General features: G+C 62.1%; 2 protein-coding genes across 4 annotated transcripts in view; both read right to left on the bottom strand.

Moving 5' to 3' along the window:
• FAAP100 (FA core complex associated protein 100) lies at positions 1-10,634 on the bottom strand. 3 transcript variants are annotated; one of them, XM_059731991.1, is made up of 10 exons: positions 10,451-10,634; positions 9,339-9,506; positions 7,361-7,479; positions 5,796-6,760; positions 4,358-4,511; positions 2,931-3,673; positions 1,917-2,053; positions 1,416-1,532; positions 903-989; positions 1-702 (listed from the first exon to the last, which is right to left on the bottom strand). In XM_059731991.1, the coding sequence occupies exons 2-10, from the start codon at positions 9,498-9,500 to the stop codon at positions 577-579; spliced, it is 2,610 nt and encodes an 869-aa protein (XP_059587974.1). In that variant the 5' UTR covers positions 9,501-9,506; positions 10,451-10,634; the 3' UTR covers positions 1-576. The 3 variants fall into 3 exon arrangements, with proteins under 3 accessions (XP_059587974.1, XP_059587973.1, XP_019344464.1); XM_059731990.1 differs by having other exon boundaries at positions 903-992; XM_019488919.2 differs by lacking the exon at positions 10,451-10,634 and having other exon boundaries at positions 903-992; positions 9,339-9,578.
• A 2,159-nt stretch (positions 10,635-12,793) lies between these two features.
• NPLOC4 (NPL4 homolog, ubiquitin recognition factor) overlaps positions 12,794-27,271 on the bottom strand; it is a 35,104-nt gene continuing 20,626 nt past the window's right edge. The window contains exons 13-17 of the mRNA XM_006270633.4: positions 19,434-19,505; positions 17,211-17,306; positions 16,519-16,635; positions 15,261-15,363; positions 12,794-14,703 (exon numbers count right to left, since the gene is read on the bottom strand). Coding sequence (XP_006270695.1) covers positions 14,546-14,703; positions 15,261-15,363; positions 16,519-16,635; positions 17,211-17,306; positions 19,434-19,505 — 546 coding nt within the window. The 3' untranslated portion in view covers positions 12,794-14,545. The remainder of the gene's footprint in view (positions 14,704-15,260; positions 15,364-16,518; positions 16,636-17,210; positions 17,307-19,433; positions 19,506-27,271) is intronic.

Here is a 27,271-nt window from a genome sequence, read left to right on the forward strand (position 1 = left end):
TACGAGGCAGATCCTTTATAGAAATGACAGATATCGAAAAATCCACCCCCCCGCCCTCGGCCCTAGCCCCCCCGGTAAAAAACGTGGGCCTGCAGCCAGCGCCCAGCAGGGGAGGGGGCCGCATGGCAGCACCCTGCGCAGGCACCCTGTTTGCCCAGTGCTCCGGCCACAGCGCCGGGAAGCGTAGCCCTTGGTGGAGGGAGGGGGGCGGCCGGCGCGGCTCCGGCCCCGCTCCGGTCACCGCGCAGCGAAGCGACTGCCATAGGAACGCGAGCGTCACGAGCACAATCCACGACACCGAACCCTGGCCCCGCCAGCTCGGGACGGGCGCCAGGGACCCCCTGTGCTGCTTGGACCACGACCACGATACAGGCACACACACGCACACGCACAGACACCAGCCCTCAGCCCTGCCCTTGCATCCCACCCCCACCCCCCTCGTCTTCCCAGCACAACCTTCTCTCCAGCTCTAGGTCGTCAGCACGGGCCCAGCTCCACCCTGGCGGTGGCTGGGGGGCCTGGCAGGGCGCGGGGCTGACCGGAGCCATCCCGGGAGCCTGCCCGGGCACGCCGCGCTCACAGCAGGACGAGACTGGGGTTGCGCAGCTGCTGGTAGATGCTCAGCAGCTTCTCCGCTGTGGCGCTCGCCTCGTCCCCGAGGCAGAGACGGTCCCGCAGGGCCTGCGCCTCCTTCAGCAGCGTCTGGGGGCACAGAGTGGGGATGGGGGGAATCAGAGGCTGCTGTGGGCCAGCTGTCCCCGAGGCCCGGATGTCAGATGTGGGAACCGCATCTTGGGGAAGCCCCAGTCCTGCAGAGCCCCTGGGAGAGGACCCCAGTGCCCTGGCTGGTCCTGCTGTGCCCCTGCGCTCTGCAGAAGCGCGTGCCCTGCTGCAGCGCTTACCTCGTGGTTAGCCTGGATCTGGCGCAGGTACTGCATGCGGAGGTCGGGCGGGCCCGAACCCTGAGCCGCCTGCTCCAGCACCAGAGCCTGCTTGGAGACAGAAGCCGCCATGTTAGGGGAGCAGGAGAAGGAGGGGGGAATGCAGGCTGCTCCGGGACCACTTCACCCGCAGCAGCCTCCCACACTGGGGGCTGCTGTTCTCCAGCTCCCGGGACAGAACAGGCAAAGGCAGCCATTCCTGAGACAGCCTCCTCACCCCTTTCTCCCCAGGGGTCCCAGGCACAACCTGGCATGGACTCTCAGCCCAAGCCATGTGCCTTTTTGGGGCACCACCTAGCCCTGTGGCCCCTGCCCTGCCCCAGAAGGAGTGGGGGGCAGAGACGCCACCCTCCGTAGCTGTGGGCTGTCCTACACTCTGCTCCCAGCCTTCCCGAGTGCTGCTACCTGTGGGCAAGGCCATAGCACCGAGGGGGTGGGGGCGCGCGCGCGTGCGTGGGGGGGAACATCACCTACCTGGATGCGCCCGATCACGGCATGGTGCACCCCGCACAGGTCAGCCAGAGAGGAGCTCTGGATCAGGATCTCCACGGCCTGGATCGGGCCCGCCGGGCACAGGTCGTTCATGGCCACCTAAGAGGGGAGCAGGTCCTCACTGCAAACATTGCTTGCCCGCGGGACAGTGCCAAAGCGAGGAGATCTGGGCTTGCAGCCCCCCTGCCCTTCCCAGGGCCCGGTAACCTTGTCTCCAACCACAGGTGGCAGACAGAGATGCCCTCCTTGCAGCCAGGGACCCGCGCTCCAGGCAGCTGCCAGAGCAGAAGCAGTATACAGGGCTGGCCCATCCTCTCCCACCTCCGGACTCGGGAAGGAAAGGGGCTGGGGTGGGAGCTTTTCCTAAGCCTGGGGCCTAGCCCCTTCCTCCTGGCTTCCCCAGGCCAGGCTGGGCCTGTGGGGTGGGGTGGGCTGGGCTGGCGGGGCTGGGCTCTATCCCCGCAGAGCTAACCCATTCCTTGCCTCTCGGATGAGCAGCTGCACCTCGCCTCCGTCTGGGGCCAGGCCCCGCACCTCTGCCACGTCCTGGCTGCTCAGCGCCTCGGCCGCCGTGTTCTCCGCCAGCAGCCACCGCAGCGTGGCGCAGCTTAGCGCGGCGCCTGGGACGAGGAGGAGATGGCCTGTTACCTCCCCACTACCACCCTTCCATCCCACCAGCATTCCCCCCAGCTGGGGTCCAGCCTCCCCATGGCAGCCCCAGAGCCCAATTTTCCTGGGCTGAGCGCAGGGCAGAGGAAGTGCACTCCTGCCTGGGGCCCCCACCCCAGCTCAACCCAGCCTGGACAGAGCCCTGCTCCCCACAAGCCCCCCACACCTCCCCTAGGCCCTGGCAGAGTCAACAACAGGAGCCCGGGGGTGGTTCCAAGCAGAAGTATTCCCTGTCCCCTGTGGAGTGACAAGGTCCCCAGGCCAGGCAAGGCGGTGACAGACTGGACCCAGCAGGTGGGCCCCGAGGCACGGTGCCACCCGCAGCAGGGCTTGGCTGGCTCCAGCTGGAACGGGGCTCCGCCACGGCTCTTGGGCCGGGCAAGATCCTTCCTCTCCTAGCAGGACCTGTCATGGCCTCTGCCAGGACTCGGGGCACTAACCCCACGGCAAGGCTCTTTGCCCTGGCTGGCAGATGCATTTCATTGGCTCCTGCCTCAGAGGGGCACCCCCATCCCACCAGACCCCACCGCTGTGTTGCTGCTGGCCTGGCCCCAAGCTCATGCAGCAGGATGCAGGGTAAACCCGCAGCGAGAGGCAGCTGGGCTGGGGCTGGCCACGGCACTGGGATGGGGTGTCAGAGACTGGGGGGACCCTGCTCTCTGCGGACCCAGAAACACGGCTGCAATACCCAGGCATGCAAGTCTGCACCCCTGGAAAACCAAGGGCAAAAGGAAGCACCTCCTGCCTGAGGATGGGAGAGGGAAGGGGCTGGGGGGAGCCATCTCCAGAGCCCTGCTCGGGTTGGGGCAGCCTGGGTCTGATACCTACCCGCAGAGAAGTCCTTCAGCGCGCTCTTTAGCAACTCCGAGGACACCTTGATGGAGGCGGCCGAGGGCACCAGGCACTCGTCTCCCAGGCCGTTGCTGCCACTCGTGCCATTGGACTCGGCCTGCACCCCGGCTGTTTCTAAGAAGGCCTCCACGGGGTCGGGGGCAGAGGCAGGTCCCGCGGCCTCGCCCACCCGCAGGCACTGCAGCATGTCAATGGTGCACTCGCTCAGGGGCAGGCAGATGCCCTCCCTGTCCGGGGAGAGGAGGGGTGAGTCGTCGGGGAACAGGTCATCCAGCGAATCAGGGCCGCTGTCCAGGATCTCCCGCAGGCTGTAGAAGAGCGCGCAGGACACGGTGAGTGGCAGCTCCAACTTGGCATCCTCGGCAGTGCCCAGCGGCAGCGTCACCTCCCGCTGGCCCCCAGGCGGCAGCTGCTCCACAGGGAAGGTGTACGTGGTGCCTGTATCAGCCGTGGCCTCGTCCAGGGCGCAGGTGCCAGCCAGCAGCTGGACACACAGGGTCCAGCCCTGCTCCAGGCTGTGGTCGCTGGAGTTCTCCAACATGCAGGAGACGCTCAAGGTGTCGCGCAGCAGCAGGCGGCTCCAGGCAGCCGTGATGGTGCATGTGATGGGCTTTGCACCGTCCTGGCCGGACAGCAGGGCTGCGCTGACGTCCAGCACCTGGTTCAGGCAGGTCAGGGCCCGGTTCTTGTGGTCCACGGCCTTCTTCAGGAATGAGACTCTGCAGAGAGCAGGGAGATTGCTTGGGTGACAGCCAGGCCTTTGGGGCATGCACAGCTAAGGAGAAATGCTCAGCGAGGCCCTGCCACCCTTGGGGCACGTGGCAGATCCTGAATTCTAGTAGAGGGGGGTCCTCAATCCCCCAAGCTTGTCACAGCTCAGAGACCTTCTGCCCATCCCTGCCGCCGAGGACTGTCCCTGCTCCAGCCCAGCACAGCTCCGTCCCCAGATGAGTCCCTGGGAAGGTGCCCAACACTGGCTTTGGTCTGCAGGGAATGGGGGGGAGATAAGGGAATGCCAGGTGCCCGCAGGCTGAGGAAGACCCTGGGGAGAAGCCTTGTTCAAGGGGAAACCCTGAGACAGGCACGGTCTTGGGAACATGCCCATCCTGCACAGTGCCCCGGGCAGCCCGGAGCACCTGGCTTCCTGCCTGCCCTGCGTCTGCCACTCAAGGCAGCACAGAGCTGCCAGCTTCCGCAGGGAAAGGGCAGCAGATGGTGCTGGTTCAGCCCAGGCCCTTCTTACTGCCATTGGGCCTGGGGGGCTTCTTTGCAGACAGGTCCCGGCAGAACCACTCGGGGGAGGCGAGCATTCCCCAAACTGCAGCACGCCCGAGCCTGGGATGGAGGCAGAGGGAGCCTGGAGAGAACAAGCGGCTGCTGGAATCACCGCCTCTGCCCCTTACCTCTCCGAGACATTGCCGATCCCAGACAGGAGCTCCTTGATCCTCTGGCCAGCCTTGTCCGGGGTCAGCCTGACAGGGTGAACCTCCTCGGGGCTGCACAAGTCGCAGGTCATCAGTCGGCCTTTGGCGGACAGAGCCAACAGCTCTGACTCCCCTGCAGAGGTAGAACCGCCGGCCGGTCAGGCAACAGGTTAGCAACTGCGCGAGACCAGCGAGGGGGCCGGAGAGGGTCCCAGAGCCCCCCCTGCACCATCGCTCCCTGGCCTGTTGTGACCGGCCCCATGAGCAAGAGCCAGGATGCTGCTTGGTTTGGTCAGGCCTTGCCCCGAGCCAGCAGCCACAGGCGCTATGGCACAGGGGCTTTGGAGGCCCCGGGCTGAACCCACCTCAGCAGCACGGCCCTGCACGTACGGAGCTGCACACAGGAGCAGCTCGTGGGCAAAGGAAGCCGGAGGGCACCACAGGCACAGAAAGCGTGACAGGACACAGGACGCCACATGCCATGCCCCACACACACGCAACGGCCCCGGGGAGCCCACTGCTCCTCCCCAACCCAAAGCCTCGCCCCTGCCACAATCCCGGGAGCCACGGGGCGCAAACATGAGACATGGGACTGGCGGCTGCAGGACCAGGGGCTACGTGGATGCGCAGTGTCTCCAAGCAAGGAGAGTCAGGCAGGCTGTGCCCTGACCCAGAGCGCCAGCCAGCCACTCCCCAGGCTCTGCTACCCACACTGGGCTCCTGAGGCCATGTCCCTGGGGCATTTCCACTGAAGCGCCCCGATTCACATGTGCCCAACGTGCTACCAATGCCATCCTCTCCAGGGGCTGAGAGCTAATGGGGCACTGCTCTATCCTTTCCCCACCCACAACTGAGTGCTCTGTGCCCTTCCTCAGCACCCGCCTAGGGATGTGCACACACAGGTAAGCACACACCCCCTCGTTTTGCTCCCTGAGAGACGCCAGCTATCTGAATGCACCGTGCCCCCTTCTCCCAGGAAGTGGCATGGCTGGAGCCTGCAGACTCTGAGCATTTCTGCCCTCACCCTCAGCCGGATGCCGCACCTGGGAATGGCCTTTTGGAAGCCACCTCCCAGAGATCCAGCTGGATCTGTCCTCAGCTGTCTGGGACACAGCAGCCCCGGCCCCAACCCCTGGTGACCCGCAGCGCGGTTCACCCCGCCTGGCATGCTCCGGCGAGGCAGGGCCAGGCCTGTCCAGACCATGGCGGCTCCCGCTCTGTCCCAGCCGCGGCACGCTCGACACACATGACTTACAATAACGAAGGGGAGCCAACGGAAGCGGGTGGAGGCCGGAGCCCAATCCGGACCGTTAACGCGGGATGGCGGAGAGCTAGGACCAGGAATGGGCAGCGAGGCCAAGGCCACCCTGCCCCCGTCAGCCCCCATGAGCAGCGTGCTCCGCGCGGCCGGCAGTACCTTCTGCTGCCCGCGAAGACAAGGAAAGCGCCACAACGCTACAAATACTTAAACTGGCCGGAGCCAGGACTGGCGGCAGGACACCCGCCGCCGTGTCGTCTCCGTCCTCAGAGTCGGAGGCGTTGCTGCCGCACTCCAGGTCCACAGCCGAGATGTCCGAGTGGGTGCTGTAGTACATGCGGCTGCCGCTGCTGCAGGCAGCGCACAGGACCGGCCCACGCAGGTAGTACTCCCGCAGCTCGGGGGCCGGCGCCTCCTCCCGGCGCCCTGCCTTGATGGCCACCAGCTTGCCGTAGTGCCCCACAGCCACCACACAGTCCGCGTCCCCCGGTGGCAGCGGCGGGTCGTCGGCCTCGTCGGCCTCGCGCCGCTCCGTGCGCAGGGCACCGATGAAGACCACGGGCTCCTCCAGGTGGTGCAGCACCTTCACAGGTGGGTCCGGGCCAGCTGTGGCATTGGTGTCGGCGTCCGCAGCTGCGCTGAGGGCCTTCAGGGGCACGGAGCAGAGCTGCCCGTCTGGGAAGCCGCCGAGGATCATGGGGGAGTCCAGCATGGCAGCGTCCACCCCGAAGAGCAGGCTGAAGAGTGGCTCAGCCAGGATGAAGCCCCCCGAGCACCACAGCCCGTCCCCGGAGCCGGGGGCCAAGGCACAGCACAACACGGGGAGGAAGCGGGAGGCCGGCGCGTCTCCGTCGCCCCCGGCCGGGGCGCCAGTGGAGAAGCCCACCTTGCTGATGTGCCGACACGCTGGGGGCTCCTGGCTGGGGGCCGGGAGCTCGTGCAGCTCCATCCACCACTTGCCCTGGGCCTGGGCCAGCGTGATGATGAAGTTGCTGAGCAACGTGAAGGCGCACAGGTCGGCATCGGGGAAGATGCAGGCGTCCGCGTCGACGGGCAGCACGTTGGCAGGGCCGTCGGCCTCTTTGCTGTCACCGTCGCCATCGCCGGTTGGCGCCTCCGTTACCCTGCAAGCAAAGGAAGACGAGAGTTCAGGAAAACCAAGGAAGAGCACTCCAGGAAGCCAGTGCCAGCTCCATCCCCCTCTCTCTGGCCCGCTGAACACTCAGGCTCTTAGGTACAGCTCTCAAGAGACCATTGGCACCTGACCTGGAGAGCAAAGGGGACTGGTGGTTTTAAACACCTTAACCCTTCCACCGCTCTCTCAGGGGAGCATGATGGAGGATGTACACCCTTATCAGCCTGTGCCCGATACCCCAGGTGCTGGTGACATGGCAACGGTGACATACGCATGCCCCGCGTGGAACTGAGGGGCCTGCGGGACATATGCCATGCATCTGGTGAGCTTGCATGGGTGCTATCAGTCAACTGGCACAGCCCTGCAGGTCTAAAGGACTCAACACCCAGAAAAAGCAGCGAGAGGGAGTCCAAGTCAAATCTTGCAGGGGTTGGGCAGACATCCCACATCCCCACAGACAGTGTGGCATGGCACGGGTCACTCGGGTGGGCTTCAGGATGGCTTTCCCCCCAGAAGGCAGGTGCTAGCCAGGGCTTTACTCAACAGAGGCAAAGCCGGCTGCCCTGGTTGGATTCCTGCCAGGCCTTACCTACTTTGCTGGTCCAGGGACAGGCAGTAGATGCCAGTCTTGGCACACAGGATGTAGAGCTGCCGGTGGAGCGGGAGGAGCTCCACGTGCCACACCTGGTCAGGGAAGCGATACACCGCCTGGGCAGAACAGCAGGAGAGAGCGTCAGCAGGGCCTGTGATGAGGGAAGGACCTGGCTTGGCAGCATGGCCAGGGGATCAGCAGCCTCTCTGCTGCCCCCACAGTAGGTGTTGGGAGACCTGGCAGGGCAGAAAGGACTCAGCCCTTCCTCTTCCCAGCAGCCGTGGGGGAGAAAGACAGCAGAGCCAGGACACCCACCCGCTAGCACAGGACCTGGCCCATCCGTCTCCAGCCCTGTGGGTGCTGGCAAGTGCCGGGGCAGCGATAACCAACTACCGGCCTGCCCCGCGTGGCTTAGGGCTGGCAGGGCTCTGCCCGTGTGGTCTGACAGGGGTGCTGTGTGCAAGCACAGGTGCTCCATCATATGCTAGAATTAATCACTTAGCACAAATATTTGCAGTTTTCATATAACAAAACTTTTCCTCTGTGTTAACAAAGGGAACAGGGGAAAGTACTGCCAGAGGCCAGCGGCACATTAAAGGATCTGCTTCCTGGAAACACTCAGCATGTCGACTGCCGGGAGCAAAGCTCTGCCTGGCCAATGTTGCTGTCCACGCCCTAACTTCAAGACCACCTCTTTTTCGGGGGGTTTCCTCACTTCCCGTACAAATGGTTTTGCAGCTGGGGCTCTGGGTGACCGAGCCTGGAGGCGTCCCACCCCAGGCGTGGCTGCACGTCCAAGCAGACAGCCCGCACGGTGCTTGGGGAGGTGGGTGCTGCAGAAACACAATGTTGTTAACGCTGGACTGGAAAAGAAGAGGGAGCAACCGCCCCCTGGCGCTGCGCGATGACGGGAAGAGGGAAAGGCAGCGAAAGCCTCCAGAGGGGCTCCTCTCCTGAGAAAGAACCGAGTGTAGGAGGCTAATCCTTCTCTCACTGCCATGGCTGCCTTCGAAACGATAAGAATAAATTAAAAAGGCAGCGCAGAAAGCCCAGCGCAAAGGCAGCCGTTAGTCACGGCGAAGACAATGGGGACATCCGCAGCGTGACGAACGCGAGGACTGACAGCCCCTTTCAAAGGAAAAGCCTTTCTCCGGTTTAATGACAACTGTTGGCCCCACAAGAGGAGGGAAAAGGTCAGAGAGGCGCCTACATTCTGCAACACAAAGGATATTTATAGCCACGTCCTAGTATTTCCCCAGCGCTGCCCCCCAGTCACTCCGATCCGGGCCCGATCTGCTTCTCTGCAGAGCCCAAGGCCGGTCCCCGTGCTGCCAGGGTGAGGCCCTCCTGTTATCTGCATCTCTGTGGAGCGCCCGGCGGGCACGGGGACTCCCCCGACCTGGGATCCCGCCGTGCTGAGCGGGCGCCAAGTCCAAGGCAGCCAGGAGAGGAAGGGAACCCAGCCGGGCCCGGGCAGGTGGGGACACGGGCTGGGCGCAGACGACGCCAGGCACCTTCGCAAGGTGCGAGACGCCGTGGCAATCCCACGGCTCGGCGCGGCCTTTCCTTCTGCAGCCGGCTGCGGCGCCAGGCCCGGCAGTGGCCGTGGCAGAAGCCAACCTGACAGCGGGATGTCGGCCGGCAGTGGCAGAAAGAGCAGCCACGGCTTCCCGGCACGATGCTCGATGCCAAGCGAGCGGCTTCGTGGCAACAGCGCGGCGCCTGGTCTCCACGCGGCCGGAAATCAGGTCGTGCTGCTCAAATAAGGGCTCTGGAGGCAGCCATGCCCGGAAACCTTGGCACGCCTGGTACCAGGGCCCCAACCCGAGACCGCCGACCGAAGTGGTGTGGTCCGGCCTGGGGCCGCGCGAGCCAGACACCCGGGCCCGACCTCAGAGCTCAGCCTTGGTCTCCCCTTCTCCTTGCTCGGGGCGGTGGGTCCCGAGCGCGGCGGGAGGGCGGCGCGGGGGCTCACCTGCAGCAGCCGGCCCTCCTGGTCGTAGACGTAGACGAAGGCGCTGCCGTTGGACAGGTAGATGCGGCCGTCGTGGCAGAGCACGCGGGGCCGCCCGGCCGCCAGCCCGCCCACGGGGCAGCAGAACCCGGCCAGGTAGTCCACGCGCGGCCCCGCCGCCATCGCCGCCTGCGGGGATGCCCGTCAGCCGTGCCGGCCACGCCCCAGCGCCCCGCCCCCACCTGCAGGACCACACCCACAGGGCCCATGGCCCCGCCTCCACCTGCAGGACCCTACCCACAGGGCCCACGGCCCCGCCTCCACCCACAGGACCCCACCCACAGGACCCATGGCCCCGCCCCCACCTGCAGGGCCCCACCCACAGGGCCCATGGCCCCGCCTCCACCCGCAGGACCCCACCCACAGGGCCCATGGCCCCGCCCCCACCTGCAGGTCCCTACCCACAGGGCCCATGGCCCCGCCTCCACCCGCAGGACCCCACCCACAGGGCCCATGGCCCCGCCTCCACCTGCAGGACCCTACCCACAGGGCCCACGGCCCCGCCTCCACCTGCAGGACCCCACCCACAGGACCCACGGCCCCACCCCCACCTGCAGGGCCCCACCCACAGGGCCCATGGCCCCGCCTCCACCCGCAGGACCCCACCCACAGGGCCCATGGCCCCGCCCCCACCTGCAGGACCCCACCCACAGAGCCCATGGCCCCGCCCCCAGCCGCAGGACCCCACCCACAGGACTCATGGCCCCGCCCCCACCTGCAGGGCCCCACCCACAGGGCCCACGGCCCCGCCCCAGCCGCAGGACCCCACCTGCAGGGCCTCACCTCCAGGGCCCATGGCCCCGCCCTAACCCACAGAGCCGCTCCCCTAGGCCCCGCCCCAACCCCCCGGGCCCCACAGCCCCGCCCCCTGGCCTCTAGTGCCCCGCCCCATCTCCCTGTAGTCACCCCAGCTCCCAGAGCTCCGCCCCCTGGCCTCTGGCGCTCCGCCCCCATCCCCCACAGTCGCCCTATCCCCCTATAGCCCCGCCCCCTCGGCGCCCCGGCCTGGCGCCCCCCGCGGGCCCGGACCCGGACCCGGACCCGGGCTCCCGGCGCGCGGCGGCGGCACGTACCGGGCGGGGGCGCGGGCGGCTCCGCTTTACGGCTCCTCCGCGGCCGCCGCAAAGGGGCGGGCAGTTTGCGACAGGCCGGAAAGCGGGGCGGGGCCCGCGGGCCCCCCCCCCCTCCCAGGGCCTGGGGCGGCGCTGATTGGCCGCTGATGGGAGAGGGGGCGGGACCAGGGAGGCCCCGCCCCCAGCTGGGAACCCCCCCCCCACCCGTGACCTCTGACCCCCCCAGCTGGGGAGGACCCCAGGGTGCAGAGCGGGCGCTGCGGCAGGGTGCAAGGGTCTTTATTTCCGTCGCGGCCCGCGGGCCGCACGCTGCCCTGGAGGGGCCGGCGGGCCGGGGTGCGCGGGTGTCAGGGCCACGCCGGCTGGGTCAGCACGCGGCGGCGCTTGGCGGGCCGGGGGCCGTGGCGGCGGGCCGCGCTCAGCTGGTCCACGAAGGCCTCGACGCCCTCGAAGCGGGCGGTCAGCTCGCCCAGCCGCTCCTTCAGCGCCTTGAACTCGGCGTGCAGCTCGTCCAGCGCCCCCGACAGCGACGCGATCCTGCGGGCGGGCGGGCGGGCGGCGTCAGGGCCGGGCCGGGCCCCGCGGCGCCCGGCGGCGTCCCCCCGGCCCGCGCGGCTCACCGTGCGTAGTCGGGCAGCACGGTGTGGTGGTCGAAGAGCAGCATGTTCTTCGTCTGGGACAGGATGGCGAACTTCCAGTTGTCCAGCACCACGGTGAGGTTGGCGCAGCCCTTGGCGCTCGCCTTCTCAGCTGGGGGCAGACGCGACGGCGCGGGGGTCACGGCGCCTCGGCCCAGCCGGGCGGCTCCCGTGCCCGTCCCAGGCCGAGCGGGGGTCTTACCTTCCGGCCGATAGTCCCGCTCCGCCGGCTGCCGCTTCTGCTTGACGGCGCAGCCCGCGGCTGCCAGGAGCAGGCAGGCGAGAACCCGCTTCATGCTCCTCCTGCACGACGAAGCACCGGGGAGGTTGGGACGGCTGCCCCGCCGTGTGTGGGGGGGTGGGTTTGGGCCCAGCGGGCCGGGGGGGGGAACGGCCGCACGCCCGGACGTGGGGTGGGCAGCCAGGCACGGACCCAGGAGGACGCAGCTGGGCATTGCCGGCTCCTGGCACCTGTGGCTGCAGCGGATGCCAGCTCCTTGCCCCGGGTGGGCCCGAGCAGGGACCCCCTTGCACGCCCACCGGGGGCACGCTGCAGGGGTGCCCCTGCCCGGCAGGGACACGGCGGCTCCTACCTGCTGCGTGGAGCTCCGGGATGTGGCGACTGCCCTGCCTGCTCCCAGCTTCTCCGACTCCTGCCCCGGCTCCTTCCCCTTTTAACACGCCGGCCTGGCCCCCGGCCAAGCCACACATCCCCGCTGATTGCAACCAGACCGGCTTGGCCTGCCAGCTGCCCGCCCCCCTCCGTCCCTGGGGACGAGGCCGTGGGGAAGGGCCCTGGCGGGGGGAGCTCTGGGCAGGCAGCTGCCCCCGGCGCGGCTGACATCAGGGCTGGCTCCGGCCTGGGGTCGCTGAGGACACGGGCCGGGAACCTGGCACCCGATCTCTGCTCTTGCCCCGGGTGCTGGGGCACAGCACGGCTTGGAGCCGCTGTTGGGGTTGCCCAGAGCAGGGCCCTGAGCTTGAGCCAGCTCCTAGTGATGCCAGGAGGCATTATCATGGCCTCAGTCCTGGCACGGCAGCTCCAGCCTGTGGGGATCCACGGGGCTTGGCCCTTGCCCCGCAGAGCTGCTGGCCTCGGGCTGGGCTGGCAAAGCTCCCTGGCACCCGGCCCTGCCATTGGTGCTGCTGCAGCGCCCCACCGTCCCCTTCCCCGCCAGCGCCACTCCCCCCGGTCAGGACCTGCGCCCACCTGGCCCCGCAGCTGGGGGAGGCAGGAAGTCAAGATCAGAGGAGGCACGCGAGGTTTGCTCGTGGCGGCCCGCCCGGTGGCTAATGTGCTCAAGATGCCTCACCTGGCACACACAGCCGCTCGCCTCTCTGACCTCTCGGGTATTGCCGCCTCCCGCTGAGCCCCCAGCAGCAGTGTGGGTCTCCTTGGACCTGGGAACCTCGGCCCCAGCCCCAGGAGCTGGGACCTGGCTGCGCTTGGGGGCCTGCACAGGGCCCGCAACCTTCCCATCAGGTGGACGGAGCCACGAGGCTGGACAGTGGCCCACGGCTGGGGGTGCAAGGGCAGGCACTTGCTTTGAGTGCAGCCAAGCCCCCACATCCACCCAGGAGGGTGGGTCACAAACCAGGGCAAGGCGTCTCCTGGGGCTCTCATCTGTGCCTGGCTGCTCTGTGCTTCGGCTCTGCTCCCTGCGGGTGGGCACCGGGGCCCAGAACAAAAGGGCAGACACAGCCGTTCCCATTCCAGGTGCTTTATTGGATTCCACTTGCGGGAGTCGACGGCAGCAAGCCCAGCCCCATCCGGCGCACCCCTCCGCCGTCCCCACCACCACGGGAGGAAAGCAAGAGCAGCTACAGCCTGGGGCCCTAAGCAGCACGCACGCCCCAGGCTGGATGGACGGACAGACAGCCGCCTGCCTGTCCATGCACGGGGCAGGGAGCAGCCGCTGGTCCACTTGAACCGACCCTTTCCCCATGGGGCAGAAACTTCAGCCCTGGGGCCAGGCTCTTGCAGAGGAGGGAGGGGAAGGTGACACCTCCTGACTTGTGTGGGGGGCTTGGGTAAACAGAGACCCCAGAACTGGCCTTGCGGGGCAGCAGAAAGCGCAGGGAGGCTGGTCTACCCTACGGGGATGGCCGGGCCTATCCCAACACCCAGCCTGGGAGCAGAGCCCAGTGCATACAGCAGCTTGCCTCTGGGAGCAGGGAGGTGGTTCCTATGCAGGCCTGGTGGCCAGGAGCATGGAGGAGAGAACCACCAAGGGCCGCGGGGCAGTAGCTGGGAGCAGCCGGCCATTGGCCAGCTCTTGGGTTGGGCAGCCCTGGTGCAGCTGTGATGGGCGCTAGGAGGGCTGCAGCCCCAAGCCCAGCTCAGTCTGAGGGGGAGCGTTGAGCCTGGGCTCCTGCAAGATGCAGAAGAGCAGGCCACAGCCCCAGCCAGGACCCTCTGGCCTGGATGCTGAGCTCTGCTTTGTGGGTCCCTTTCCCGTGCTCAGACTCCAGCTGTGTATGCAACAGCCCCAGCAAAGCGGGCACGAGTGGCAATTGCTTGCTAGCGGTTGGCACCTGCTCTGCATAGAAGGTGCCAGGCACAAAGGCAAGGGGCTGGAAGCAGGGGACGCGAGGGCACATGCCACTTGCTATGCCCGCATTGTTCCCGTGCTGGGTGGCAAGCTTAGCCAAGAAGCCAGCTTCCCCCTCCAGCTTGGGCACTAGGGATGGGCACCCCCCAGCAGGCCCCTCATGCTACCCTGGAGGAGGTGGATGAGCAGGAGCAACTACATGCCAACCACAGCACCTTTCCATCGCATGGGTAGGGGACAGGCAAAGCTTTCAGCTGCGGCTATGCACTGCAGGGCTGGGCTCCAAGCTGCAGGGCTGGCGTGTGCCAAGGGCTGCGGTCACAGCCCCATCAGCGACCCTCTGGCCCAGCCTCTGGAGCAGAGCTGCCCGCACACAAGTGGATCGGGGTTCTGGGAAGAAAAGCTGGGCAGGGGGTGAGGGGGGCAGCAGGCACGTGATAGCAGCCTGCCAGACCCAGCTGTGCCTGCTGTCCCACCACCCCCGGCCCCCCTGACCCCATGTGCTTGGGGCTGCGGGGAGCAGGGGCCAATACCGTGCAAGCCAATGGGGCAGCCCTGTATCACCAGCCCCGCAGCACTCCCCTGCCCTTGCACAACTGGAGGGGAAGGGAAAAGCAGCTGCAGCCTAATGAGGCCTGCGAGCCAGAGAGGGGCAGGGGCAAAAGTGCCAGGGGACAGAGCCCATATCCCCTCTGGGGAAGATGGAAACGGGAAGCGTCAGCTCCCTGCACTGGACAGGTAGGTTCAGCCCATCTCCTAACCCCTTGCCCCTGGGCAGCCCCCGGCTGTGAGATCAAAACCCCCTGGGTGCGGCTGCCCCCTGCCCCGTGCGGCATGGCGATATGGGGGAGTAGCATGAGAAACAATCCTGCGTTACGGAGGGCTGGCTCCGGCAGGAGGCAGGGCTAGGTCCTGGGCAGGCTGCACATCTCGCAGTGATCCGTGCCGGGCTGGTTCATGAAGGTGCAGTGCTGGCAGGCCCACACGGCCGCGGCTGCGGCGTGCTGCGAGCTGCCCACGGCACCATACTCGTGCAGTCCTGAGAGCTGGACGCCCACCGTGCCTGCGGGAGGGAACCGCACGTTACACCTGGCTGGGGAGGGGGGGTTGCACATCAGGCCTGGATGAACTAAGAGCAAGACACGGGGCTGGAAGGGACCCGTGAGCCCAGCCCATGTCCACAGACAACCCTGAAACCATCCCCTTGCAGCAGCCAATGCCTGAGCCCGGCCAGCATCAGCTACAACAGAGGTGCCCCTGGCCACCACGGCAGTGCCAGAGGCCCCAAGGAAGCAGCAGCCTCATGCCACAGGCCCAGCCTGCCTCCAATCCCCTCCACTGTGCCACTGCTGCCCGGGGCAGTGCCCAGAGGGGGCAGGCAGCTGCTTTGGAGAGGCTGAGGGAGCCATCTCAGCAGGCCACAGCCTTGCGGGTAACAAGCTTCTCCGACCCGTTGAGCACAGCCCCAAGCTGCTTCTGCCTTTCTGCAGCCTGCTGAGCCCCGGAGGTGGCAGGAGTCAGCTCAGAGCCCTGTGCAGCCTCCCTGGTCAAACCACATGAGTTGTCCCTCCCCAGCCCGATGCCTGAGGCAGGAGGACAGAGGGGGCTGTAGCTACTCACTGCAGAGCTGCTCGATGGTGGCCCACTGCTCCGATTTCTTCCACGTCTGGGCAAGCTCCTCATTTTTGGTCCTCACAGCCTCCAGCAGCAAGCTGATGCTATCCTGGAGTGGGGACAGGCACGCTAGCACCAGTGCCTTGCCACACAGGGCTCCCAGCACACCCCTCCATGCCTCTCCCCCTGCCCCCAAACTGATACCCCACTTTATTCGCCCTCTTGCTCTCCTTTTCTAAGGGTCTCAGGCTCCCTAGCTGCACGCATCATGAGCTGGAAGGAAGGGCTCCAAACCCTGCCATGAGTGCTCCTGGCTGGAAGAAGCTGCTCCCCGGGGAGTCTGGCTGGCTTCAGGAGTCCTGCTTCCCTCCAGTGCTTGGACGCCTCCCCCAACCCCCCCCCCCAAACTTGGACGCTGTGTCTTTCTGCTTATAACACAGGCCCAGAAGCTGCTTCTATGCATCAGCCCCGCACAGACCAGCAGGCGCTGGGGTGCAAACGGAGCCGAGCTGGGCAGCAGGGCTGGCAGACTGGGTAAGAGGGAGGCTGCTGCAGGCTAGGGTGGCAGGGAGGCCGGGACCTGGGCAGGGCCTTGCTCTTTGGACGCCATCACTGCCGGCCACGCAAGGGCCCTCTGCTTGGCCCTGATCTCCAGCCGCCCATGGGCAGCCCAGCTGCTTTGCACATGCTCTGTCCGCGTGGGGCCTGAAGCCTCCGGAAAACACATGGCACAATGTTTCCAGCGCGAAGGAGCGCGTGGAACAGATGTCAGTGCCGGGCCTGGGGCGCTGCCAAGCTCCCGGGGCCAAGCCAATAAAGCCCGAGCTGCAAAGCGAGGAAGTCGCTGGCCTCGCCGCCATCAGGGGCTCCCATCTCGTTATCATCACGACAGGAATTTCTGCTCCGGAGAGCTCTCAGCAATTCCAGCTCCAGCTCATGCAGCCAAATCGCTCTCTGCAGCCTGGGCCTGTGCTAGCAGTGGCTGCCCACTCGGTGCTGGGAACCAGGCGAGCCGAGCTAGAGCCCCTGCGCTCGCAGTTCCTCCTGCCCTACTGTTTCCCACTATAGTTCCTCTAATAAAGTTGCATTTTCTCAACCTGCCACCGGCTGACAGCCAGGCAGTGCTTTCCTCCCTCTGTGCAGACCAGGGCCCGGCTGTGGTTACCAGCCTAGGGCAGCTCAGCCCCGCTCTGTAACCCTGCGCTTGTTAAAAGCACTAGGTGCTTTGGGCGTTAGCCAGGATGGCTTCTCTCCCATTACCTACCCGCAGAGGCATGACCTCGTTGGTGACCAGGAAGAGGAGCAGGTGGAAATCGGAGATGACGTCTAGGAACACGGAGGACGTGTTCTGGGACAGGTACGTGGCCAGGCTGTGGAAATCCTGCAGAGATGGGAAGGAGAACCCCAGAGGTCAGCCGCTCCACCAAGCAACAAGCAGGACTTTGCCGTTCAGCTGAATGGTGGCTTACTGAACCCCAAAAAAGGGCTCTCGGGGTCTGTGCAACTGCTGCGTTCCCCACATCTCCAAACCCCATGGATCCTGGACGCTGGAGGCACTGGACAGGAGTGCGCTGCACGGCCCACCTCGGAGAAAACCTGCCCCTTTCCACGCAGACCCTTTTCTGAGAAAACCCATGTTACTACTTGAGAAAAACCCAGGGTCTGTGCTGTTTCTTGCCAGCTCACATGTGGCTCGGGCCGGTCAGCAGCTGCCTCCGCTCAGCGCTATCCGGGATCTCTTTCAGCGGAAGAAACATTTCAGGCTCTTCAGATCAGTTCAGAGAACACGGCCAAAGCTCTCCGAGCGCCAGCAGTCCGGCAACGAGGGGCCGCAGGGGGCTGCACGCAGCCTGCCCCAGCCCTGTCAGAGGGGAAGAGGCAAACGAGGGGCGGGCAGCAACCTACACACTGGCACAGGGCATGCAGCTACTGCGCACGCATCTGGCCGCTCCTCACCTGCGTCTCCCCCAGCACATCGCGGTTTTCGATGGGGAACGGGCTTTGCGAAATGGAGAAGGTGTAAACCGGATCCTTGGGGAAGGTGGTAGTGATCTGAAAACACAAAGCAGAACGTGTGAGAACCGTGGTGATGTTGCGTGGAGCTGGCATGACCTGGGGAGGGGACAGGCCAGGCCACGGCTCTGAGAGCTGGGTGCTCCTGGCTGGATGCTAAGGGACCCGACCTCCTCTCGCAAGCCGTGCGGGTCTGGATGGCTCAGGCCACATGACCCAGCCCTAACTAACAGGTCTTTCCTGTGCTCCCCTTCTCCCTGGCTTGGAGCGGGCATCCATCAAACAGATCTCTGGTCTGGCAACCAATGGGAGAGGAACCTATTGCTGGTGAAGCTGAAGGAGGCTCATTCTGGGTTTTGTGCCAAGAAGGACGAATGGCTTCAGGGAGCTGCTGGCAGAGGGGCCCTGGCTGCGTCCATCTGCCTCGGTCTGGTGTGATGCCAAGAAGGGGCTTCTAGTGCAGGGTGCAGCCACCAGGAAGACGGCGGCACAAGCCCTGAGGATGCTCCTCCACTGCAATCACGCATCCCAGCAGGGGAAGAGCCCCCTCCCCTCTCCCCAGCATGGCACAAATGCCTGCTCCCAATCTTGCAAAGTGCCCTGGTCACCTTGCCCAGGACCCCCCATCCTCCCCTGAGTTCCCAGGGACTTCGCCTGCAGGCTTCTGCCAGTGGTGGCCAGGCCCTGGAAAGTCTCCCACGGCATAACAGAGCCCTCTAGTGCCAACACACTGCCTGCTGCTCTGCGCCTCGTGTGCTGACCTACATGGAGCTGGATGCGTGCAATCCCAGGAGCACACAAACGGCTCCCCTGCTTTGCAACCGGGCAGCCGATAAGCCAGGCCACACCCGAGTCTTTCCTTGAAACCCGTGGGATGGGCTAGCAAGGCGCCTTCACACCCGATCCCTTTGAAGACGCATTTACAAAGGGCTTTTCAATCACAAACCCGCGCTGTCCAGAACTGAGGTGAGAGGCAGAAAGAGTGCACTGCGATGTTAGCAGGAGGGACACTGGCTCTTCAGAAAACAAGACGTTTCAGAAACTCAGCTCTCCATCACCCCAGGCTCCTCCTCAGTGTCTGTTCTGTCAATCTGTTTCCAGCTTAATTACACCCCAGGTAGTCCAGAAACAGATGCCTGGATTGCTCGGGTAATAAATACGTTCCCGGGCTGTCGACTGGGCTGGGGCGGCTGCGGGGGCAAACACCAGAGCCCGCTATCCTGAACGCAGTATTTCGCCATGCAAAGTGGACAGCTAGGCCCGCAGCGCGTGCGCAGCTAATGAGGGACGCGCACAGCGGTGGATGCTACGTGGAGAAGGGGAAGAGCGAACACGAGCCCTCAGCCTGCCAGCTCCCCACATTGGGGCTTTCCCGGCGCCATGCTTGGGATGCCACGGATTCGCACTAGCGGCAGCTGCCCTGGCCCCAGTGCTCTGAATGGGTTTAATTGTTGCTGGCACCGCACCAGCTCCCGCGATACTTGCTGCTGTCTGAATTCCCTGCCTCGCGCTCTCAGGCAGTAAAGCTCCCATTAAAACTGAAAGGCAGCAGCAGGATTTTAATGCTGCTCCCCACGGCCATGGCGAGGCTTCTGGACAGGATGGGGCTCTCAGGCCAACCGCCCTTCGGGGGACCCTCCCTCCGAAGGAAACACCCCAGCTCAAGACCGGGAGATGGGCCCTGCATGCTCAGACTGGGGTTCCTTCCCTACGGGGAGGCACAAGGCGTTTTCAGAGCATAAATCCAGCCCGCTCAGGGGCCACCCTAAGCAGCACACGCTTAATTACTGCTGTGAAGAGACCAAGGGAGCGTCCTAATTGGCTCCCGGCGATGCAACGCCCAGCAGGTCTATGAGGCTGGCCGCTTCCTTCATTTCATGCAAATGCTCCACTTGCAAATAGCAGAGAAAGGCGCTCAGCGGTGAGTACTGAGGATGCCGGTGTATTTCTACGGCATCAAAACCCTGCCCACCCACAGGGCACTACAACTACCCGCAGGCAGCTGCCGGCTGCACTGCCCAGCTTAGCCCAACACGAGCGAGCTCCAGAAAGCCAGTGAGGATTTGACCCCTCAAAGCTCCTGAATTTGTCTAAAGCGTCTGTGGTGCAGGAGAGGCTGGACTCTGCGTCCCGATGCTGACAAGCAGGTAGCACGCGGGTACTTACATCTATGATCAGGTACTCGACAGGCAGTGGGCGGGCGAGCTGGGTGATCTCGTTGCCAAACTTGTCTATGTCCTGAAAGAAGAAGAGTTTGTTACTGAACAGCACGGAGGCGGCGCAGGATAGACGGCGCACAGGCTCCGGCAGCAGACCTAGAAGAGATACAGAAAAGCACTTTGAGGCCTGTCGTTTTACTGGGCTCTTTGTCACCAGGAGGAAAGCAGATACAGAGTCGTCTTAAGGCCACTCTGGACGTAAGAGCTGTCCTTCACACAGCTACTCTGCTCCTCAGAGAGGTCCAGCAGGGATCTCTGTGGGCGAAGGGGGAAGGTGCCGTGTTCAGAATTAAAAAATAGCCCTTTTGCCACTCTGGGGAAAACACACGGCTGACTTCCGGCCCAGGGTGCCCCGCCAAGCCAACCACCGGCGTCTCTGATGAAACCGGTGCTGTTCACGACCATGGAAAACCAACCGCTTTGTCCAAAACACACAGGCCTGAAAAAGCTCCATGCGAGAACCTCAACTTGTTTTGCTTTGCCAGATGAATTGAACATAAAGTTTAATTATGGAGAAAAACGGCCGGCATATGTTCATTAATCACAAAATGACAATTAGACTTGATTTATGTCAAACATGCTGAGTTCAAACACGGCTTCAGAAATAAATTCATAAGAACTGACACTTTTCATTAAAGATTCTGTAAGAGGGGGCTGTATTTTCTACCTAAATCATCACTTAACATGTTATAAATCATTCATCGAGCCATATATAAATTATACATCCATAATTTCCAATCAGAGACCTTACATAAAAGTTTACATTTGCTAAGCTTTCGAACGCCAGCGTGGCTGGGAGGCAGATCCCGCTGACTGCTAAGCAGATTCAGCCGCCCCTCTCCCTCCGCACGCTTCAAGCCAGCGCCAGGAAGCAAGCCGCGAAGGCCGTGAACTCTGCCCCCCGCCTACCCAAGCAATGCAGGTAGAGTGGGTCCCCTCCAGGGTGCTGGGAAGTGTGCCTAAGATGGTGCCTTGGGAGAAGCGCTGCCCTGGCCCCAGCCTGGTGAAAGCTTTCTTTCCCATCTCTGCGCGTGCCAACCCTGCTCCCTCAATGCTTCGCGGTTACTTTAGCCTTGATAGGAAACAAGCATGCAGCGCTGCAGCCAGCACCTTGCTCTCGCACTCCGCAGTCCCGAGAAGCCCAGTCCGACGCTCGCCCGGGCACGCCGGAGACAACAGCAGCCCGCAGCTCCTTGCACATCAGATATCCCTAGAAAGAGCTCCCTTTGAAGAATCCACCTGCCTGCCTTTGAAGCTCTCTTTAAAGGCAGTCTTGATAAGGATCTCCTCTCCTTGAACATGACAGGTTGTTGGCCCCATGGTTATTTTAGCAACAAGCCCGGTGGCTCGCGCCCTTAGATCTCTGTGGCTCTGACAGGAGCAGCGGGGGATCACAGGCCCCGAGAGCCGGCCTGTTTCCAGAGCTCGGCGATACTGCGAGAGCGCGTCAGGAATCAAATCCAATCAGGCTCAATCAGCTTCCCAAACACACTCCTGCCCCGGCAAGAAAGAACCTGCAACAACTCACACATAATTAGCCCATCTGGAATTCGTTTTCAAATCTAATTAAGTTCTAATATGCAGAAACATTTTTCCAGCACCTGTTCGTTTTAATCTGTGCCTCTGGGGATTTCCATGTTAAATGCCTCCTTTTTTAATGTCATGCTACTCAGGCCTTAAAGAGCTTCTCTAAATTGTTACTACCAAAGTGAAACCCAACTTCCTTGAGCTACAGGAGGCATCTGCGCCCCCCTCCGCTATGAGCGGAGCCGGCACCCACCTCCCCCCACACTCCGCCGACCCCCGGGTGCCATTTTATTAGGCAATTACATTTTATAGGCCTTAACAAATGTCAAGCTGGGAACATTGCTGGAAGAGACACGTCTTCATCCGAATCTGGCAGTCGCCAGGGCCTCCGCAGCCTTGCTCCGCACATGTGATGCGTTATTACCGAGGCTTGGGAACTCAAGGCTGCCAGCGCCTGCACCAGGCTGCGGGCCCTGCTTTGCGGCAGCAGCTCCAAAAAAAGGGCAGCAAGGAGTTAATGGAGGCTTGAGTCTACGCGGCATTTGGAGAGAAATCAAGCAGAAGGCCTCAAAGGAACCGGCCGTGAATCACGCTGGAGACAGGAGGGGAGATTGGTGCCTGCGATTAGGATGCTTTCAGCACGGCTCGACCGAACGGGCTGTAGCTTCTGTCTCCGCGCAGGAAGGCCGTGAATCCACTGGCGGCAGGACTGCGACCACCGGAGCGCGTTGGGGAGCGCGGCATCGCAGGCTCGGCTCAAAGCGTTTTCAGATACCACGATCTGCTTGAGGATGTAGGCAAGTCTGAGGGTGGCTCCTTAAATGGACCAGAGAACCTTGTTCCCAGAGCTGAGCAGCCTCCGAGACCTCTCCTTCCCCTGGGGCTGCCCTCACACAATCAAGACGCTCTGGGTTTGCTCTGCTCGTATCACTGTGGAGTTTGCCAAAGCTTCTGGGCCCGCGAGGGGCTGCACTTGCTCCAATGCTGCTTTCCAGCTCCTAAGGGTTTACACCTCACTTTACAGAGGGAAAGCTCACGGTTTATCTACAGTCCCACAGCAGATCAGAAAGCCACAAACCGAACCCAGGAGTCCCGACTCCTTGTCCAGCGCCATTCCACATCTGGGTTCTTTTTGGGACTCCCAGGGTCCTTTCTGGAGCCAGTCCGTACGATTAGCAGCAGGCCAATGCCAGTGGGAGTTACCGACAGAGCCCTGTGTGCAAACGCTGGCACCTACTGAACATGAGGACAGCCTGTGATCACCCCCAACTGTGCAAATAGTCTAAGGACAGTGAGGACATGCAAATCCACACGGCGTGCTCTGGATTATTTAATCACAGTTGAGGTGCCGCATACAAATCTAGGCAGCGTTTAAAGATGGGCTAAGGGCCTCTGGGCACCAGAAGCGTTTCCTGCACAGGCCAGGCAGTGATGACAAAAGAGGTCTCTCTGGGTAGCTCACACGGGGCAACCTCTGAATTTCCATCAAGTCTTTCACCACTGCAAGCTAACTGCTGCGGCAAGCTCCTGCAACAAGGCGGCTGCCCATCTCCTTCCAGCCTCCCGCATGGTTACCCCAGGTTGGGGAGAGCACTCAAGTCTGAGGGGAGCTTCCTTTGCAAAACCCGGGAGAATCTTTGGGGTAGGAGATTCAAGGTGACATGTGGCAACGTCACTTGGTCCACGCTCTGGCTCAGACCTCAAGAGGCCTCTCAGCACCAGTCACCCCTGCAGCAGCCTCAAGACGAGTGAGGTGGGAAGTGACGTTACATTTGTCCCTTGACATGTTGTGCCCGTGCTTGTCCCAGGACACGAGCCATCCCGGGACCGGCGTGTGCACACATCACCCTTCTAATCAAGGTTTCGTGCAGCGAGTAGCTGAAGGTACTGTCGTCTTTCTGCCACGGATTCAGCGATGCAATCCCGAGATAACTGCACAGATGCACTTTGCTACATCGCTGGATGAACTGTTAGTATTTCTTACACTGAGAACCTTTTCAGGATTTATCCTAGGACAATGGACATGGGTGTCTGAACGACTGCACTTTGTGCTGGGATAAAATGGCTTATCCCAGGACAAATGCCATGCCTGTTTGCATCCTAAGAGAGCAAAGCATATTACTGGCCCTTCAGAGAAGGCTCCTCAATATTCAGGTTGTTCGAGCAGCTCCCACCACCCTAACTAGTGAGGATCCCCCCAGTGAACCAGTTGTGAGGTACCCCTGCAAGGAATGCAGTTATCAGACTTCCAGGAAAGGGCCTCTCCAGCAGACCGGGAAGGTTGCTCCCCACCAAGCACCCATAACACAGTCGGGGCAAGGAGAAGCTGAGGGATTGTAATCCTATTTGGCCTCTGTACAAAGCTGCAAACTGCTGTCAAGTTGGGCCACAGCCTGGGTGAAACCAAGTTTCCCTGAGCCTGAGTTGAAACTCAAGTCCACCAGCAGATGCGCTGAGGCCGAATGTGAAAGCCAGACCTAAAACCCTGCAATATGATGGGCAAAGGTCCCTCCGGTGACGCACGTGCCACGGGGAAGGGCTTTCATCTGGACTCCCCTGCAGCCGTAAAACCTAACTGCTTGCGAGTATGACATCACTGGGTCTGCTGGTGAGATCACAGGTATGTGCCTGAACACAACACAGCTGCCCCATCCTGCAAAAGCGCTAACAACGCTGCCATTCAGATGCTTCAAAGGGTCCATAAAACTCGGCGCGCGCTCTCTTCGCTCCGCTGGATGGAATGCCGAGACAGCCATGAAATAGTCTGGAGCGAGAGTCCTGCGGTGCTGCGACAGACTTCAAGAGAGCTCCGCAGCCCGGAGCCTGCTGGGGTGTGCAATCAGATGCCAGCTCCGTCATGGAAAGTCGTGAACTCAGCAGCCGCGCTGAGAGAACTCGAGGAGCCTGCAGCACCTATGCACCATGCAGCCACGGACACGAGCACAGCACGCAAGCAGCCTTAAACATATGCGCAGGGCCCTGCTTCCAGGTGAGGAGGGGGGGAGGAATGGGGGAGAGGGAGAGACTTATTTCCCAGACCAGATGGGACCAGGAGGAGGAATCTGCTTCAAGGCAGAAGGCAAGGACTTTTAACAGAACAAACCCAAGGCTTCGACAACTCTGATCTCAAGAGAAATCTTCCTGCAGCCCATCCGGTTGGCAAATGAACTATGCAGGAGGTGAACGCGATATTGTTTCTAGCACTACGCCCAACGGCTACCACCCGACTGCCTGCCCCCGTGTCCGGAGAAGGGAGGCTCCTCAGGAAGTTTGCCTGGAAGAAGAAGGGGCTAAGGGGTGCCAGGCAGCCTAGCTGCAGGTTACCCAGCGCTCCAGCCTTACCAAACACAGCACTGGGACACCCAGAAAGCCCCAGCTCGACCCCTGTGGGGGTATTTCCTTTCCAGGCTGATGAAGGCGGGAGAAGCTACTTAGCAGAGTAATTTATATCCCTGGTCCTAAAAGCTCTGGAGCAAACCTACAGCCTTCACGTGCCAGGGAATGAATCTCCCCACTCAGAGCGCTGTGCTGCCAAGGCTGAGCGGAAGTTTTCCGTGAGCAGCAGCAGGGCGAGAGTCCAGCATGAAGTGAATGGGAAAGACATGCAGGAGCTGCTTGCCCAGAGGCTTCAGCAAGTACTTTCCTTTCTAAACCAGGGCAATCCCGGTGCCACGCATTTTCCCGTTGCTGTGTTATTTAAGACACGCCTGCAGCTGACGGGTCACCGAGCTGCGTCACGCTCGTTCACGTGGGAACCTCTGCAGCAGCAGCTGCAGCACATGCCGAGGGCCCTGCTAGCTCTGACCCCATCCCGCGAACACATCTTGACGCACGCCAGCTCGATGACTGAAAAGGGCTCTTAGTTCCCCTTGCAGCACCTCTGTTTCTGCTTGCCAAAGTCCTCCAACCTGCAACACTCTCCGTAATGCTTCCCAGCTGTGTGGCTTTGATCCCTGCCGCAGCCCTCCCTCTCGGCAGCATTACTAATCCAGACATTTCTGAAAGTTATTTCAGACACAAAGATGACACCCATTAGGGGCAAAGACACCAGATCTCCTCCCTGGGCATCAAGCAGATGGCAACATGGCAGCTGCCGTACATTGCTCCAGTTCTACGTGCAACTGCCTTTTTCTGTGGGCAAATATCTCGGGTGCATCAACCCTCTCACCCAACTCACGGATACAAGAGTTCAACGGCTTCTTTGGTATTCGGAGCTAAGGTTGTTCTATAAATATCCCATGCTACATAAATGCTGGTCCTCATCCAATCATAATAAATGTATACTTCCTCCTAAAGTGCTTTTCAGGCAGATATTCGCAAGCTGCATCTAAATATACGGATTACTTTCCTTTGCTACTGAAACAGCCGCCTGAGATGAGATGCAACAACTGTTTAAGAGTGCAAGGCAACAGCCCAGGGCAGGAAGCAAAAAGCCACTGATGCAAATGGGGAGGAGAGAAACCAGATACCAAGCTGAATGCTGCCCAGCTACTGCAGGGCTCTGGCAATGGGTATGCAGCCGAAGGACTTGTGTCTTCTCGCAGCAAGGCCAAGCACCATCAGGACCTCCACCCCCGTGTAACGCTTCAGCAAGGCTTTGCCAAGGTTGCTGTCACCAGCCCAACAGCCATGAGGTAGTGTCTCTGACCTCAGGCCTTCTGCATTTAATGAGACCCAGAAGGTCTCTAAAAGCAGGAGCAACTAAGCTTTCCCTCAAGTTAAAAACGTTCCAAAATACGAGCGCTGTTACAGCCAAGCATGTTTCAGTCTAAAGCACAATGACACCCACTAGCCCGGTCCTCCGGCCTTCCTACAGGACAGCAGGACAGAGGCAAATACGGGCAGGAGCTATAAAATGTATGAAATAATCTGGAGCCTGACCCAGTGATTCACTGGTTCCCGGAAATGGCTGCATAACGCCAGAGTCATCTGCAAGCATTTTGTTTACTTCCACGGCTTCAGATTAAAACCAGGAGTGAGAACTTGCTGGAACACCCACCGGCTGCTTGCTGCTCTGATCACCAGGGACAGGCAGAGCATGCAATGCAGAGCTCTCCAGCTCCTGTTCCAGCCCCGCACTCGTTTGGAAAGCAGAGGTAGAAGCACAGCTTGGTGTGCCCCTCTCTTGATCTGTTTGTTCCAAGCTGAAGCCCTGCATGCTGGGTTTGTACTCATGGCAGGCGGTGCCCTCCTATTCTGGCCAGGTACAACTGCACCATTAGGCTTCATTGCACTTATGTTGGACCCATGACAAATTGCCAAAAGGGACATCACCTGGTCAAGGTGTGGAAGCCTCCTGTGTGCTGCTGGCAAGCGGCTGAGGATACAGACCAGCTTAGCAGTGCCCGCTCAGCACGGAAGAAGGCTGCCTGAGAGATGAAGAAGGCTGGTTGTGAGGGGTTTCACAGCTACTGGGGGGACGTGAGATCAAGGTGACTGCGGGCATCAAGAGGGACCTGGGGCAAACCCTCAAAGATGTTCACCGAGCAGGTGGTGTTTCCGCATCTTGTATTCTCCTGACTTTGGGACACACAAGATCATACCTGCAAGACCCATTCATTATTTATCCCATCCTTGCTCACGAAGCACTGGTAGGCAGCAAAGCGCATTCCTGAGCAGCAGCCTTGTTCCGCTCGCTGGAGGTCCTGCTACTACACTGCCAACCTGACTCTGCAGCCGCAAGAGGTTTGACAGGCTCTGGGAACAACTGTCGAGTGGCCCTGGAAGGCTGGCTCGTTGCTAACTAGCTGCATTTAGAGCAACACCCTCTGCACGTGCAGGAGGACTGACTACAGCAAGCACTAATGAAGTGTCCCAAGGGTCTGGAACATGCTCTGCAGCTGAGGCCTGGGACCCACTAGCAGGCACTAATGTTAGCAAAGACAGATGGGAGAAGCCAGAGCTGTACTCCTGCCCTGTAACAGGTCTGCTAACTCCTTGTCCCCTGCTCCTGCGCTCAGACTACAAGCTCCCCTTCTGCTGGGTGGGAGGCACTACGTCTTTCCTGTATGGCTGTATTTCCCACCTTAGTGCTTGCTGTGTTATGGTTCAGTGGCGGCTGCTGCTCTGTAGGCACCTCAAAAACATAGCGTACAGCAAAAAGGATCCCTCACCCTTGTGTTTAGCCCTTGCTGCTTTTACCACTGCAGTATTTTGCTAGAGTGCATCTGCCAGAGGCACTGGCAGAGGTGGAGGCAGATATACGCTAATTGGGGATTAAACTCAAACCCTCCCACATAGTGGCGCGGCTGACAGCCA

Source organism: Alligator mississippiensis, chromosome 8 (genome assembly GCF_030867095.1).
Source record: "Alligator mississippiensis isolate rAllMis1 chromosome 8, rAllMis1, whole genome shotgun sequence".
Taxonomy (NCBI): domain Eukaryota; kingdom Metazoa; phylum Chordata; order Crocodylia; family Alligatoridae; genus Alligator; species Alligator mississippiensis.